General features: G+C 35.7%; 1 protein-coding gene across 1 annotated transcript in view; it reads right to left on the reverse strand.

The window, feature by feature from the left end:
- Positions 1-1,353: 1,353 nt before the first annotated feature.
- The window catches only part of mybpc3 (myosin binding protein C3), a 39,711-nt gene continuing 28,127 nt past the window's right edge, over positions 1,354-12,937 (reverse strand). The window contains exons 24-30 of the mRNA XM_079811073.1: positions 11,931-12,019; positions 11,151-11,346; positions 10,863-11,002; positions 8,792-8,951; positions 8,477-8,613; positions 5,870-6,056; positions 1,354-1,679 (exon numbers count right to left, since the gene is read on the reverse strand). Coding sequence (XP_079667199.1) covers positions 1,648-1,679; positions 5,870-6,056; positions 8,477-8,613; positions 8,792-8,951; positions 10,863-11,002; positions 11,151-11,346; positions 11,931-12,019 — 941 coding nt within the window. The 3' untranslated portion in view covers positions 1,354-1,647. The remainder of the gene's footprint in view (positions 1,680-5,869; positions 6,057-8,476; positions 8,614-8,791; positions 8,952-10,862; positions 11,003-11,150; positions 11,347-11,930; positions 12,020-12,937) is intronic.

Raw genomic sequence — 12,937 nt, forward strand, 5'->3', positions numbered from 1 at the left:
GTTCCGTCTGTCTCAGGTTGCATCGTTAAGACGGGGCCTGCGCGTCACTGAAAGCCTTACTGATTAATAACACGTAATATAAAAACAATCCCTCTTCTGACAAGGTGTAGAGAGTTTGAACTGTGTTAATGAAGAACAAAATAGGCCTGCTGACTATATTAATGAATGGATCTGTCATTCAAGCACACCATCTGCATTTCCTCGGATTGTTTTCCAGTCGCGAACATCAGTGCTGCTCTAATGAAGAATAGTAAAAAAAAAAAAAAAGATTTAGATGTCTTTATATATATATATAATACACACACACACACACACACACACACACATACATACGTTATGTTCTCGAGATGTTAGAACAAAAACGAGCGTTTTAGGACCGTTTTTTTTCTGAAATGTTTTAGTTGCACTGGCTGGAAGAAAGGGGGTGAGTGAGTGTTACATTTTTGAAATGCTGTAATAGGCCTACTCGTTCGTTTCAGAATGTGAACATTCTAATGTAAAATTCCCATAATGTTTGATGAAATATATAATGGGATGTTTAATTAATGTTCGCATAACCAGTAGAAGTTTTTTTTATATATATTTGAAGAAGAAACTGGATGTTTTCGTAACTGAATGGGAACGTTAGCAACTCGTTATTAGAGCATATTTTTTTCGTCAGGGTATATGTAACGTTTAATTAAATATAACAAATAATATTGCTTGCACACGCAAACACATACGGCGTGTAATATCTTGGACAGTAATTAACCCAGTTGAAAAGAAATATCTGTGCACAAGGACGGTCCTATTACAAGGGCAGAGACACAGCTGCTTCATTTCAATATGGAACTGGAATATGGCCTTCCACTGCCATTTTGACACCTCGGCCATCATGGCATGTCTGGGACTCATTTCAAACATTTCATCCTCTCAAATTGCCACTGGAGAAAATTCCAAAACAAAGCCATGAAGGCCAGCCATGCTATCTATCTACTCACGGATAATACCACTGAATTGACGCTTCCAGATGGACTGTGTGCGGGCTTTGTTGCATTAATACCATCAGCATGTTGATTGTGAGACACTTTGAACCGCGTGCCTAAAGAATGCATTTGATGGCTGCGACAGGAGAGTGCGTCATCATGGCGTATGGAAACTTCCGTGTTTCCACCTGTCTGACTGCCGCTCGCTCTCAGTGTGACTCGTTTCTTGAATAGTGTCTGCACGAGTGACGCATTTTCGTGTCGTAAATTTCTCAGAATTTCTGAAAGAAATGGGACTAAAAATTGCTTAATTATTCCGTGTGTGTTGTGCAAATGAGTAATTTAATTATATTAACAGTGTGTTCAAATGAAAACCAGACAATAACAATACGCTTCAAGAAAACCGCTTTATTTAGCATGTTTATATAACATCACAATGTGGAAGAGAAAATACTAGACCCTACAACAGAGCTCTTAATCCTAAATACAGTCAAATGAAATGAAATGAACCCAAGCAATAAAGGAAAATCATCTAAGCACAAACCATGGGATGCTAGTGAGAAACACAAACAAATGAAGAAAACCACTTAAATATTTCTTTGCTCTGTCATTTGATCACGGACATCCATGGAGATCAGTTTCAGGACAGAAGTTACTGTTTCTCCAACCTATTACGTCGCTCTCATTTCTTGATCTCTTCTTTTGTGATTTGAGCTGCGATGAAGTGAAAGAACCATTATTAGATTACATCCTGCATTTACAAGGGGGGGAAAAAAGCTACCACTGTAGAATTACCTGAAGTTACCTTAAATTACGTTTAAATTAAAATAATTAATTATACATCTGAGTGCTCTACAACAAACCTGCATGCATTTCAGAGCTCCGTCTTCAGAGAGGATGAACCCATTTTTGTTAATTTTGGTCATTTACAACTGTATTGGACATTGTGAGTAATGAAGTAATGTTTAGTTGAAATTAATTATTCTTTAAAAAATGTTTTTGACAGATAACCTGGGGTCGTGGAAATGTGCAATAAGTTATATATCTAACAGGAAGAAAAACAAGTCAACTGTTGAAATAGTATGGGGTCAGTAAGATTAAAAAAAAAAAATATATATATATATATATATATATATATATATATATATATATATATATATATATATATATATATATATATATATATATATATATATATTTCAGCAATGGTACATTACATTGATCAAACGTGACAGTTTTAAAGACTTAAAAATTGTTTAAAAAAAGATAAAAATTTCAAATTGTTATTTTGTTCAAATTAACTTTCTATTCATCAAATAAATAAAAAAAAATAAGCAGCAAACCTTTACAATAATAAGAAATGTTACCTGAGCATCAAATCAGTATATTAGAATGATTTCTGAAGGATCATGTGACACTGAAGACTGGAGTAATGATGCCGAAAATTCAGGTTTGCTTTCACAGTTATTGAAGATTGTAATATTTGACAAAATTATAGTTTACTATATTTTTGCTCAAATAAATGGAGCCTTGCTTAGCATAAGCAGTTTCTTTCAAAAACATAAAGTCTTACAGAGCCCAAATATTTGAACAGAGGTGTATTTCAACTGTCATATTAGTTCTAATATGAGTTAATATTAGTATCTAGTGGCTCAGAGACCAAGGGTGCTTCTCATTTCTTTAATTGTGCTTCCTAGTGTCCTTTCCTCACATCGCGTCTAATTTCCATCTCAAGGGAAGGATTCAAGGATCAGACGAAAACACATTGGCATCATAGCATCATATAAGATGTGTACGTACGTTGAATACTTGCTTTTTATATATATATATATATATATATGTGTATACACACTCACCTAAAGGATTATTAGGAACACCATACTAATACTCTGTTTGACCCCCTTTCGCCTTCAGAACTGCCTTAATTCTACATGGCATTGATTCAACAAGGTGCTGAAAGCCTTCTTTAGAAATGTTGGCCCATATTGATAGGATAGCATCTTGCAGTTGATGGAGATTTGTGGGATGCACATCCAGGGCACGAAGCTCCCGTTCCACCACATCCCAAAGATGCTCTATTGGGTTGAGATCTGGTGACTGTGGGGGCCATTTTAGTACAGTGAACTCATTGTCATGTTCAAGAAACCAATTTGAAATGATTCGAGCTTTGTGACATGGTGCATTATCCTGCTGGAAGTATCCATCAGAGGATGGGTACATGGTGGTCATAAAGGGATGGACATGGTCAGAAACAATGCTCAGGTAGGCCGTGGCATTTAAACGATGCCCAATTGGCACTAAGGGGCCTAAAGTGTGCCAAGAAAACATCCCCCACACCATTACACCACCACCACCAGCCTGCACAGTGGTAACAAGGCATGATGGATCCATGTTCTCATTCTGTTTACGCCAAATTCTGACTCTACCATCTGAATGTCTCAACAGAAATCGAGACTCATCAGACCAGGCAAAATGTTTCCAGTCTTCAACTGTCCAATTTTGGTGAGCTCATGCAAATTGTAGCCTCTTTTTCCTATTTGTAGTGGAGATGAGTGGTACCCGGTGGGGTCTTCTGCTGTTGTAGCCCATCCGCCTCAAGGTTGTGCGTGTTGTGGCTTCACAAATGCTTTGCTGCATACCTCGGTTGTAACGAGTGGTTATTTCAGTCAAAGTTGCTCTTCTATCAGCTTGAATCAGTCGGCCCATTCTCCTCTGACCTCTAGCATCAACAAGGCATTTTCGCCCACAGGACTGCCGCATACTGGATGTTTTTCCCTTTTCACACCATTCTTTGTAAACCCTAGAAATGGTTGTGCATGAAAATCCCAGTAACTGAGCAGATTGTGAAATACTCAGACCGGCCCGTCTGGCACCAACAACCATGCCACGCTCAAAATTGCTTAAATCACCTTTCTTTCCCATTCTGACATTCAGTTTGGAGTTCAGGAGATTGTCTTGACCGGAACCACACCCCTAAATGCATTGAAGCAACTGCCATGTGACTGGTTGATTAGATAATTGCATTAATGAGAAATTGAACAGGTGTTCCTAATAATCCTTTAGGTGAGTGTGTATATATATATATATATATATATATATATATATATATATATATATATATATATATATATATATATATATATATACACACTAAACAAAGGTACAAATTGAAATTTGAAAAATGATTGAAATCATAGGAGAATGAATGTGTGTATCAGGTGTTTCAGCAAACTTCATAGTATGTGCACTCCTTGCAGTGCTTTTAGAGAACAGAGAACATGTCCTTCATGACGGCGGAGTTTGGTCGATTTTAGTATTGAGAAGCACCCAGACAGGCTGGACTTGAGACAGTCGAGTGTTTTGTTAGAGAAATTGCAGGCAGTGTGGGAGTGATGGCAACACATGGGTCACCATCATGCTCACCCTGGACACATTTCACACAGAGCAAACCTAAGCTTACAGTTTACTCACGGACTGAGGGAGTGGGAGCGGTAGGGAATATAAAAGGAAACAGGAAGTAAGGAGGAAGTATTAAAGTGTGACACACGTCAGGAATCATGGATCAGTAGAAAGAGATCCATTCTGGACCTTCAGATACACCAGGTCCAATCCAACAGTTAATAACCACAACAATTTCTAACTCACAGCAGACTCAGTATTAACAATTTTATAAAATAAAATAAAATGTTAATACAGCATGGATGGATTTTGATCTATATGTCTCAGCATATATCTTTCATTTGGTCATAAGATTGTGCTCTTATGTTCAGTTGTCATTCAGGTGAGTTTCATTCATTCACATATATACATACACTACCATTCAACAGTTTTAGATCGGTATGGTACAAAATTGTTCCTTAAATGATACAAAGTTATAAGGTACAATTTTGTACCTTGCTTTAAAAGGTACAAAAAGGTATCTTTTGAGGGTTCCACCCCAGTGACGGCCACTTGTACCCTAAAAGGTACAGTTTTGTACTTTTTTTTCTGACTGTGTAAGATTTTTCAATGTTTTTAAAAGAAGTCTCTTCTGCTCACTAATGCTGCCTTTATTACAATACAGCAAAAACAGTAATATTGTGAAATATTTTTATAATTAAAATAACGGTTCTCTATAGGAATATATTTTAAAATGTAATTTATTCCTGTGCTGGCAAAGCATACACGCCAGTCTTCAGTGTCACAAGATCCTTCAGAAATCAGTCTAATATGCTGATTTGCTGCTCAAGAAACATTTATTATTATCATCAAAGAAAGAAATTGATACCTTTTATTTATCAAGGTTGCATTAAAGCGATCAGTAGAATTTTACATTGTTATTAAAAAATGCATTTCAAATAACTGAATCAAAGAATCCTGAAATAATTGTATCACGGTTTCCACAACAAAAAAAAATTAAGCAGCACAACTTTATTAATAATAATAATAACAAATGTTTTTTGAGCATCCAATCAGAATAATCAAAGAAAATATAATAGAAAAAAGAAACTATAAGGATAATGTGACACTAAAGACTGGAGTAATGGCTTCTGAAAAATATTAAAAAAAAAAAATAAATAATAATATATATATATATATATATATATATATATATATATATATATATATATATATATATATATATATATATATATATATATATATAATCATTTTAATATGCCACAATATTTCTGTATTACTGAACTTTTGATCATAAATAAATTCAGCACTGGTAAGCATAAGATGCCTCTTTTAAAAACATGAAAAAAAAATCTAACTGACCACAAACATTTGAACAGTAGTGTAATTACTAGACACATCAGATTTTATATTAAATATACAGTATATAACAATGAGACAATTTTATCATCAAATGATGCTAAGTAAATCTCTCGGTAGCTCTTGAGCTAGAGGCAAGTACTTACGGCGAACTTCCAGTTTGCATTCTACTAAGTCTTCTCCGCTGGCGTTGACCGCCTTACACATGTACACACCTCCATCAAACGGACACGGCTTACGGATCTCCAGTGTCAGCACACCCTGATTGCTGAACATACGATACTTGGCCTCGTTTGTAATGTCCATCTTGTTTTTGTACCATGTGATTTTAGGCTGCATAAGACAATGAGGTTTGTTTAGAAAAAGATTATTTTTACAATTTACTTAAGATAGCTATCCAAATGTATTACTGTTTATTTCTTCCTTGAATCTGCTAACATCTGGGTTAAGATACTAGCTTGATTTCTTTATCAGAATTATGCGTAAAACAAAATTAAGCTGCCAAACATTTTAATAATATGATTCAGTATTTTTTTCATTTGCAACATGGTCAAAAATATAAAGACTAATTTAAATTCTTAACAGGTTGGACCTTTTCCACATCAGCATGACAATATTCTTGTGAACAAATTGAGGACTTTTGGGATTAATTGTAATGCTGACTGTGAGCCGGACCCCATTAGTGACCTCACTGATGCTCATGTCTAAATAAGTGTAAAAGCCCATATGGAAAATCCTTTACTTCAAAATAATTTCTGCCCCAATCTGGATCCCTACACTTACATTCATTTCAGTTTGAAATTAAATGCTAAAGCACAAATGAGTGTGAGATTAGGGTGTGCTCATACTTTTGGCTATATACCCTTACGAAAAAGAAGTATACTTCAAGTTCAGTTTATAGAGTATACTTAAGTAATGTTCAAGTATATTTTTAGGTATACTTTATAAGTATACTAAAATAGTAGCAAACTTGTAAGTGTACTATTTCAATACTGTTTGGGACTAAATTGGCCTACTTTTAGTATATAAAAGTATACATTTAAATGTACTATAAGTGTAACAGTAGTAAACTTTAAGTGCACAACTAGGTTTCTCATTTGTACTGCATCTCTACTACAAGTGAACTTATAAGTAGTATTTTTTAGTTTATGAAAGTACACTTTGAAGTGTACTCTCAGTAAGCTACTAGTTTTATACCGCAAGTATACTTGTACATTTTCTTTAAGTGAACATAACATTATTCTTGTAGTTTACTATTTACTGTATATATTATTTTTGCACTTTCAGTAGGCTATACTACTATGTTCAAATGTAGATCATATTTTTTTAATACTTGAAATATAGCCTGTACTTTATCTAATTTTAAAAACATATTATAGCTTCATGCATCCTTTTTTATCATCACTTGAATGTGGGCAAGTTTCATAAAGAAAGGCAACATTTTAGACAAAAAGTTGAGAAAATCGCATTTTTTCAAAGACTACGATCAGACCTTGATCAGATGATCAAAACACAGATGGAGTAGATTGAGTCCATCAACACCCACAAAGCTTTACAGTAGTTTCCACTTCATGGGTTCGACATTTCAATCAGTAAAATTAGGCAGTTTTGATTTACATGCTTGTTTGGTTTACACATAGATATACATAATAAAGGCTTGATGTCTCGCCCGCGCTGCTGGCCAATGGAGGTCGACGTCTGCACCTGGCGGCCATCTTGTCACAGTCAGCTCGCTCACTTGTAAATTGTGTTTTAATGGTGCAAGTACTTTTTAAATAACCATAACCATAACCAGATTTTCAAACTGTTTGGTTTGTCATAAACGTCAGAGATGTAGTTATGACACTGCATACTTATGAATAATTATTCATAATTTGTTCAAGCGTCCAGAATTATAGCCACGTTAATAACGTTTGTAAGAAACCAAACAATTTGTAAATCTGTCAAGATTTCAGCGAGATAAGAGTATTTTTTGTGTTTGTGCAGATCACTCACCTTACATCAGGTACCACAGAGCCCGCCAGAAAGCTTGCCTGTGACAAGATGGCCGCCAGTGATGGCGCTAGAGATTCCGCCGTAAGACATCTAGCCTTTATTATGTATATCTATGGGTTTACATGCTTGTTTGGTTTACAAGCTTGTTTCAGCTTCTTCTTCTCCTGTATTTTGATCAAGAGATTCTGTACTAGAAGATGTGTCATAGTGCCCCCTACCGTATAACAGTGAAAACATGGATAGCTGGAAAATTCAGTCAGTGGAAAGAGAAAAGTAGATTTTAAGTAAATTCCTATGTACACTACCAGTAGACTAGCCAACACAAAAATTCAGATATGCAGAATTAGGAACATTTCTGTTTTATATCAATATTCTAATCAATATTTGCAAACATTGTAAGTTTAATAAGACTGTGTGTAAAACTATGTAAAAAAAAAAAGTCATATGTAATAGGCTACTCAATCAAAAGATTAAACACAATTACAAGACAAGTATACTTTAAATACTTAATCATAGTTTTAAGTATATCTCGATCAAAAGATTGAGTACAAGAATAGTCCAAATAGACTATTCTGTCAGTATAAGTCAAGTATACTTAAGTGCAATTTTGAGTATATTTCTTAGAAGTAGGCTACATAAAGTATACTTTATTTTCTTTTTTTTTAGTTTAAAAGAAGTATACTAATAGAACACTTGAATAAACATCTTTTTCATAAGGGTAGTGCATAGCCATTGATATTAAGGTCACACATGCTCACCTTAGGGATGCCTCTTACGGAGCAGCTGAGTGTAGCGTTGTATCCAGATATAATTGAGCGACTTGTGAGAGGATGTGTGAACTTGGGAGCCTCAGAGAAGTCGTGCTCTTTGTAGGAAGGATGCTTATACACAATGCCTGTAAAGAGAACCAAAACATTTTATCAGGAGATCTGGGTGAGCCACATGGGATTTAGAAATACTTTAAATACTAACAGCCTATACCCACCAAATTCTAGCGTAAGTATTCTTGCTATCTATACTGCATACTAGTGAGCAGCCATGAGAATCTATTGTATCTGGGCCCAAATAGTCACCTGTTTTCTGAATGTAGGCACTGTCTTTGGAAAGGCAAGGCTCCGGACTCAGACCCACCATGTTTATGGCGTACACACGAAACACATACTCATTACCCATGATCAGGTCTGATACCACACAATTAGTGCGACGATACTGATCATACACAGTGTACCATTCCTGCGAAGAAAAAAAACAATAAACATAGTCATATATTGTGTACCACATTGTGAGACACACTTTACTGTGATTAAAAGCTATATCTGTTCTTGTCTGAAACTGACTAATAGACAATAACATTATGACACAAATCTCTGTAACATGAAAATAATTAATATCCATAAAACAATATATTTATAGACACATAAACTACCGTTCAAAAGTTTGGGGTTGTTAAATATATATATATATTTTATATATATATATATATATATAATTTTTTAATTTTTTTAAGAAATTAATACCTTTATTCAGGAAGGATGCATTACATTAATGAATAGTTAGTTATTTTATTCATCAAAGAATGCATCACAATTTCCACAAAAATATTAAGCAGAACAACTGTTTTCGACACTGATATTAATGAAAAATGTTTCTTGAGCACCAAATCAGCCTATTAAAACGATTTCTTAAGGATCATGTGACACTGAAGATTGGAGTAATGACTGCATCACAGGAATAAATTAAATTGTAATACTCACAATATTACTACTTTTACTGTATTCTTAATAAATATAAATGCAGTTTTGACACTTATAAGACACTCATTTCAAAAACATCAAATACACCTGACCAATCCCACACTTTTGAAAATTGGTTTATTTAAAATGTATTATTTTGTTTATTTTTTAATAATATTTATTTATTTTATTGTAGGGTGAGGGTTGCATTAGATTTAACCGTTTATACACATTTCATGTTTCTTTGTTTCATGTTGTATTTGTTCATTCAGAAATGTACTCGGGACGATTTATTTTAAAGCTGAAACCTCAGTTATTAAATTATTTTATTTATTATTTGTTATTTCAGCTTAACTATAAAAATGGGCATGAAAAAACTGTATGTTCATTGTAAACCACTTTGTCATGCATGGTCACCAGCAAACAGTATGTCTACACCATGTCACAAATCATCCTTGCTAATCTAAAACATCGTCACGTGGGTCTCAGATGTCTGAATATACCACTGTAAAATCATTCTGTCCATTGTTATAGACAATGGGGAAAACATAGGATCGCTTAGCACATGTATTAAGCCGAAGTGTCATTACTATGTCTGCGGGAGTAGTAGATGTAAAAGCAGGTAAATGGCCTGCCTATGAATGTGCCCCAATGCCTGCAGCCTAAAGTGCTTTTATATTTAGCAGCAGAGCATCTCCGATTTCTGATTGAGATTGTCCTGTGAAACCTGATCATTCTGTGTCTTCCTGCCTGCTGCTCTGGACACAGCGAGAGGAATAGACTGGCTCTAGTAACAATGTGAGGTGAAATCCAAACCGGGTGCTTTTTATTTAGCTGCTAACTTTAGTGGCTCAAGAGTACAAAGGGGTAAAGAGAGCAATATAATGACAGCACTTAAATCAGGGCAAGGCCGTTGGCTAAGATTACAGAATGCCTGCACCGAATGGGGCACAGGTGCTCTAGAGTAGTGTGCGTTAGGGGTCATTTTGGAACTTTGGGTACTGGATGTTCTGGATGTTGTTCCTCTGGCCCAAAATTACCACTGGCCAACTGTATGCCACAAAAGAGGCCATAAAGTCAGAGTGTCCCTGCAATGCTGTGCCACTGATGAATAGTGTACATACATTACTCAATTAGAGTGATCACACGCTTAGCTGCTCTAGATAGAGTTAGTGGGTTCGTAAGCCTCCCTACACAGCCTGGTATTGTCTATCGCCTTTTCTAAAATTATTGCTCTGAACCAGAGTTTGATTAGGTACTAACAGTGCTAAGCAGAGGAGCGGAGCTCTCTAACAGTTCATACACTCTGTATAACTCAATATCAAAGAGAACAGGTATAGGCAGTCATTTTCTAAATAAAATAACAATTTCCCATTTCAGCAAAACCCCTAGTTTGCAGGTTTGGGTTTACCATGGTTTTCTTGTCAGCTTTCTGGATGGTGTAGCCGGTGATGTCACAGTTGCCGTTATCCTTGGGTGCTTTCCACTCCAGGGCAACATTGAAGCCCCAAACATCCATCACCTTTAAATTTAGGGGTGGGCCTGGCAGGTCTGACAGTAGAAGAGAACGAAATGTGTTTTGATATTTACTGATGCAAACAAAGAAAACACATTCTGTTACTGTAAACTGCAAACATTGCAATTCCTACATGTTATTCTTGGACAACTGTGGTCAAAAATACAGGTCCTAGTAACTCACCAACAATCTGTATATTCACATTGGCTCTGTCCTCCACATTCTCAATTTGCACTTGAACATCATACTTCCCAGAATCCTTTCTCTCAGATCTCCTGATGAAGAGGATGGTATCATTGTCGCTGTTCCGTATGCTGACCTGCTTAGGGTCCAGAGGTTCATCGTTTTTTGTCCAGGTTACTTGAGGTCGTGGTTTACCCTTAAAGAAGAATGTGTCACGATATCTCATTGGTCACTAACTATATTACTGACAAGAAACATAAAACAAGCACTTATGTTATGTCAAAAAAGGATGGATGGAGATGTTTTGGGCACGATTTCACTATGGGTGTGTTACAGCTGCTGTTTAGACTTGTGTCATTGACTGCCATCTGTATGCAGCCTCCTTCATTGTATTTCAGCCATAGAGTTCAGTGTATTTATTTATAGAGCGAGAGGATGAAGATCTATGTTTCACAAACCGGGTTCTGTAGACAAACAAGTGGACAAGTTACAGTCTAGCCAAACACTGAAGCTCTGGCTGATGGAGACTGTTGGAGGTCAAAGTCTGCATCAAAAGAGGACAGCCAATGGTTTCATACTGTGACAAATAATGCTGCTGGATACAGCAATACAGAACTTTGCTGGATCTTTTCATCGCAGAGGATGCCTGCCCAGAAATTAATCTAAATTGTTGGCATTTGAAAGAGGTTCAAATGAATTATTTACATGTTATGCGGCATAATTTTGTTAGGTACTGTATTTGCATGTTACAAACAAAATATGAAGGATGACTTCTCTCACCTGGAAGGGGATTACCAGGTTAATCGTTTCTCCTACTTTCTTGATGAGTGTTTGACGAAGGTTACGGGGGAGCCAGATTTTGGGCCGCTCTGCAATAAGAGGACGAAAGTGATTCATGAATATAATAGCCTATCTTACCCTTTTCCATATAATTTCCTTCCCAAGACTAGACTGTAATGCGAAGGAATAGATGGATCTTCACTTAAAAAGAAAGCTTATTTGTCTGAATATTACCATAGTTTCAGTCTATCATCAAGTAGACTCATATCATAGGCCCCACATATCATGTCTGTAAACTAAACTGAATTGAATCAACATTGAACTCTAGCAGTCCACACTGTGCAAAAACTAATTGTGTTTTGTATCCTAGGGCAGAGCCATAACCATCATAGATATTGAGATATTTGAAATTCTTGCACTGCTCTGCTGCACTCCATTACGCAGCACTCTGTCTGTTGTTAGGATGACAAAAAGGTTTTAAAGTAAAATTTTTAGTCTGGTCTGACTCAGCAGCAGCGCTTGTCAGTGTCAAAATGATTGAAATGGCCAATCAAATCAAAGTAAGCGGGGTTTACAGTTCACTGCAGCAGAGTGTAAATTCCAACGCGAAGCATCAGTTTAATGTTGAAAGAGAGTGAGGTAAGATGTAAATAGCGAAACGTTTAATACAACATTTACGATAGAAATGTTAAACCACAGTAACATCCAGTGATGCAAACTACTCGACTTTCTCAAATATGTCCATTTTTAATTGAACATTTACGTGATTCATTCGTGAATCACAGATTCGTGATTTGTGATTCAAGTACTAACTGAGCGTGACGAGACAAGAAACATTTTACGTTTTGACATATAGGCATACAAATAAAAGTACATGTGTGCATGTTTTAATGCACAATGATTATTTCCTAGAATTAGACCTAGAATTTCCTTCACTGTTCTATTTCTTTATGCTTTCTAAAAAATTGGTCTCCCCCAATATTCAAGACATGGTTACAGCCTTGTCC

Source organism: Gobio gobio (genome assembly GCF_949357685.1).
Source record: "Gobio gobio genome assembly, chromosome: 2".
Lineage (NCBI taxonomy): Eukaryota > Metazoa > Chordata > Actinopteri > Cypriniformes > Gobionidae > Gobio > Gobio gobio.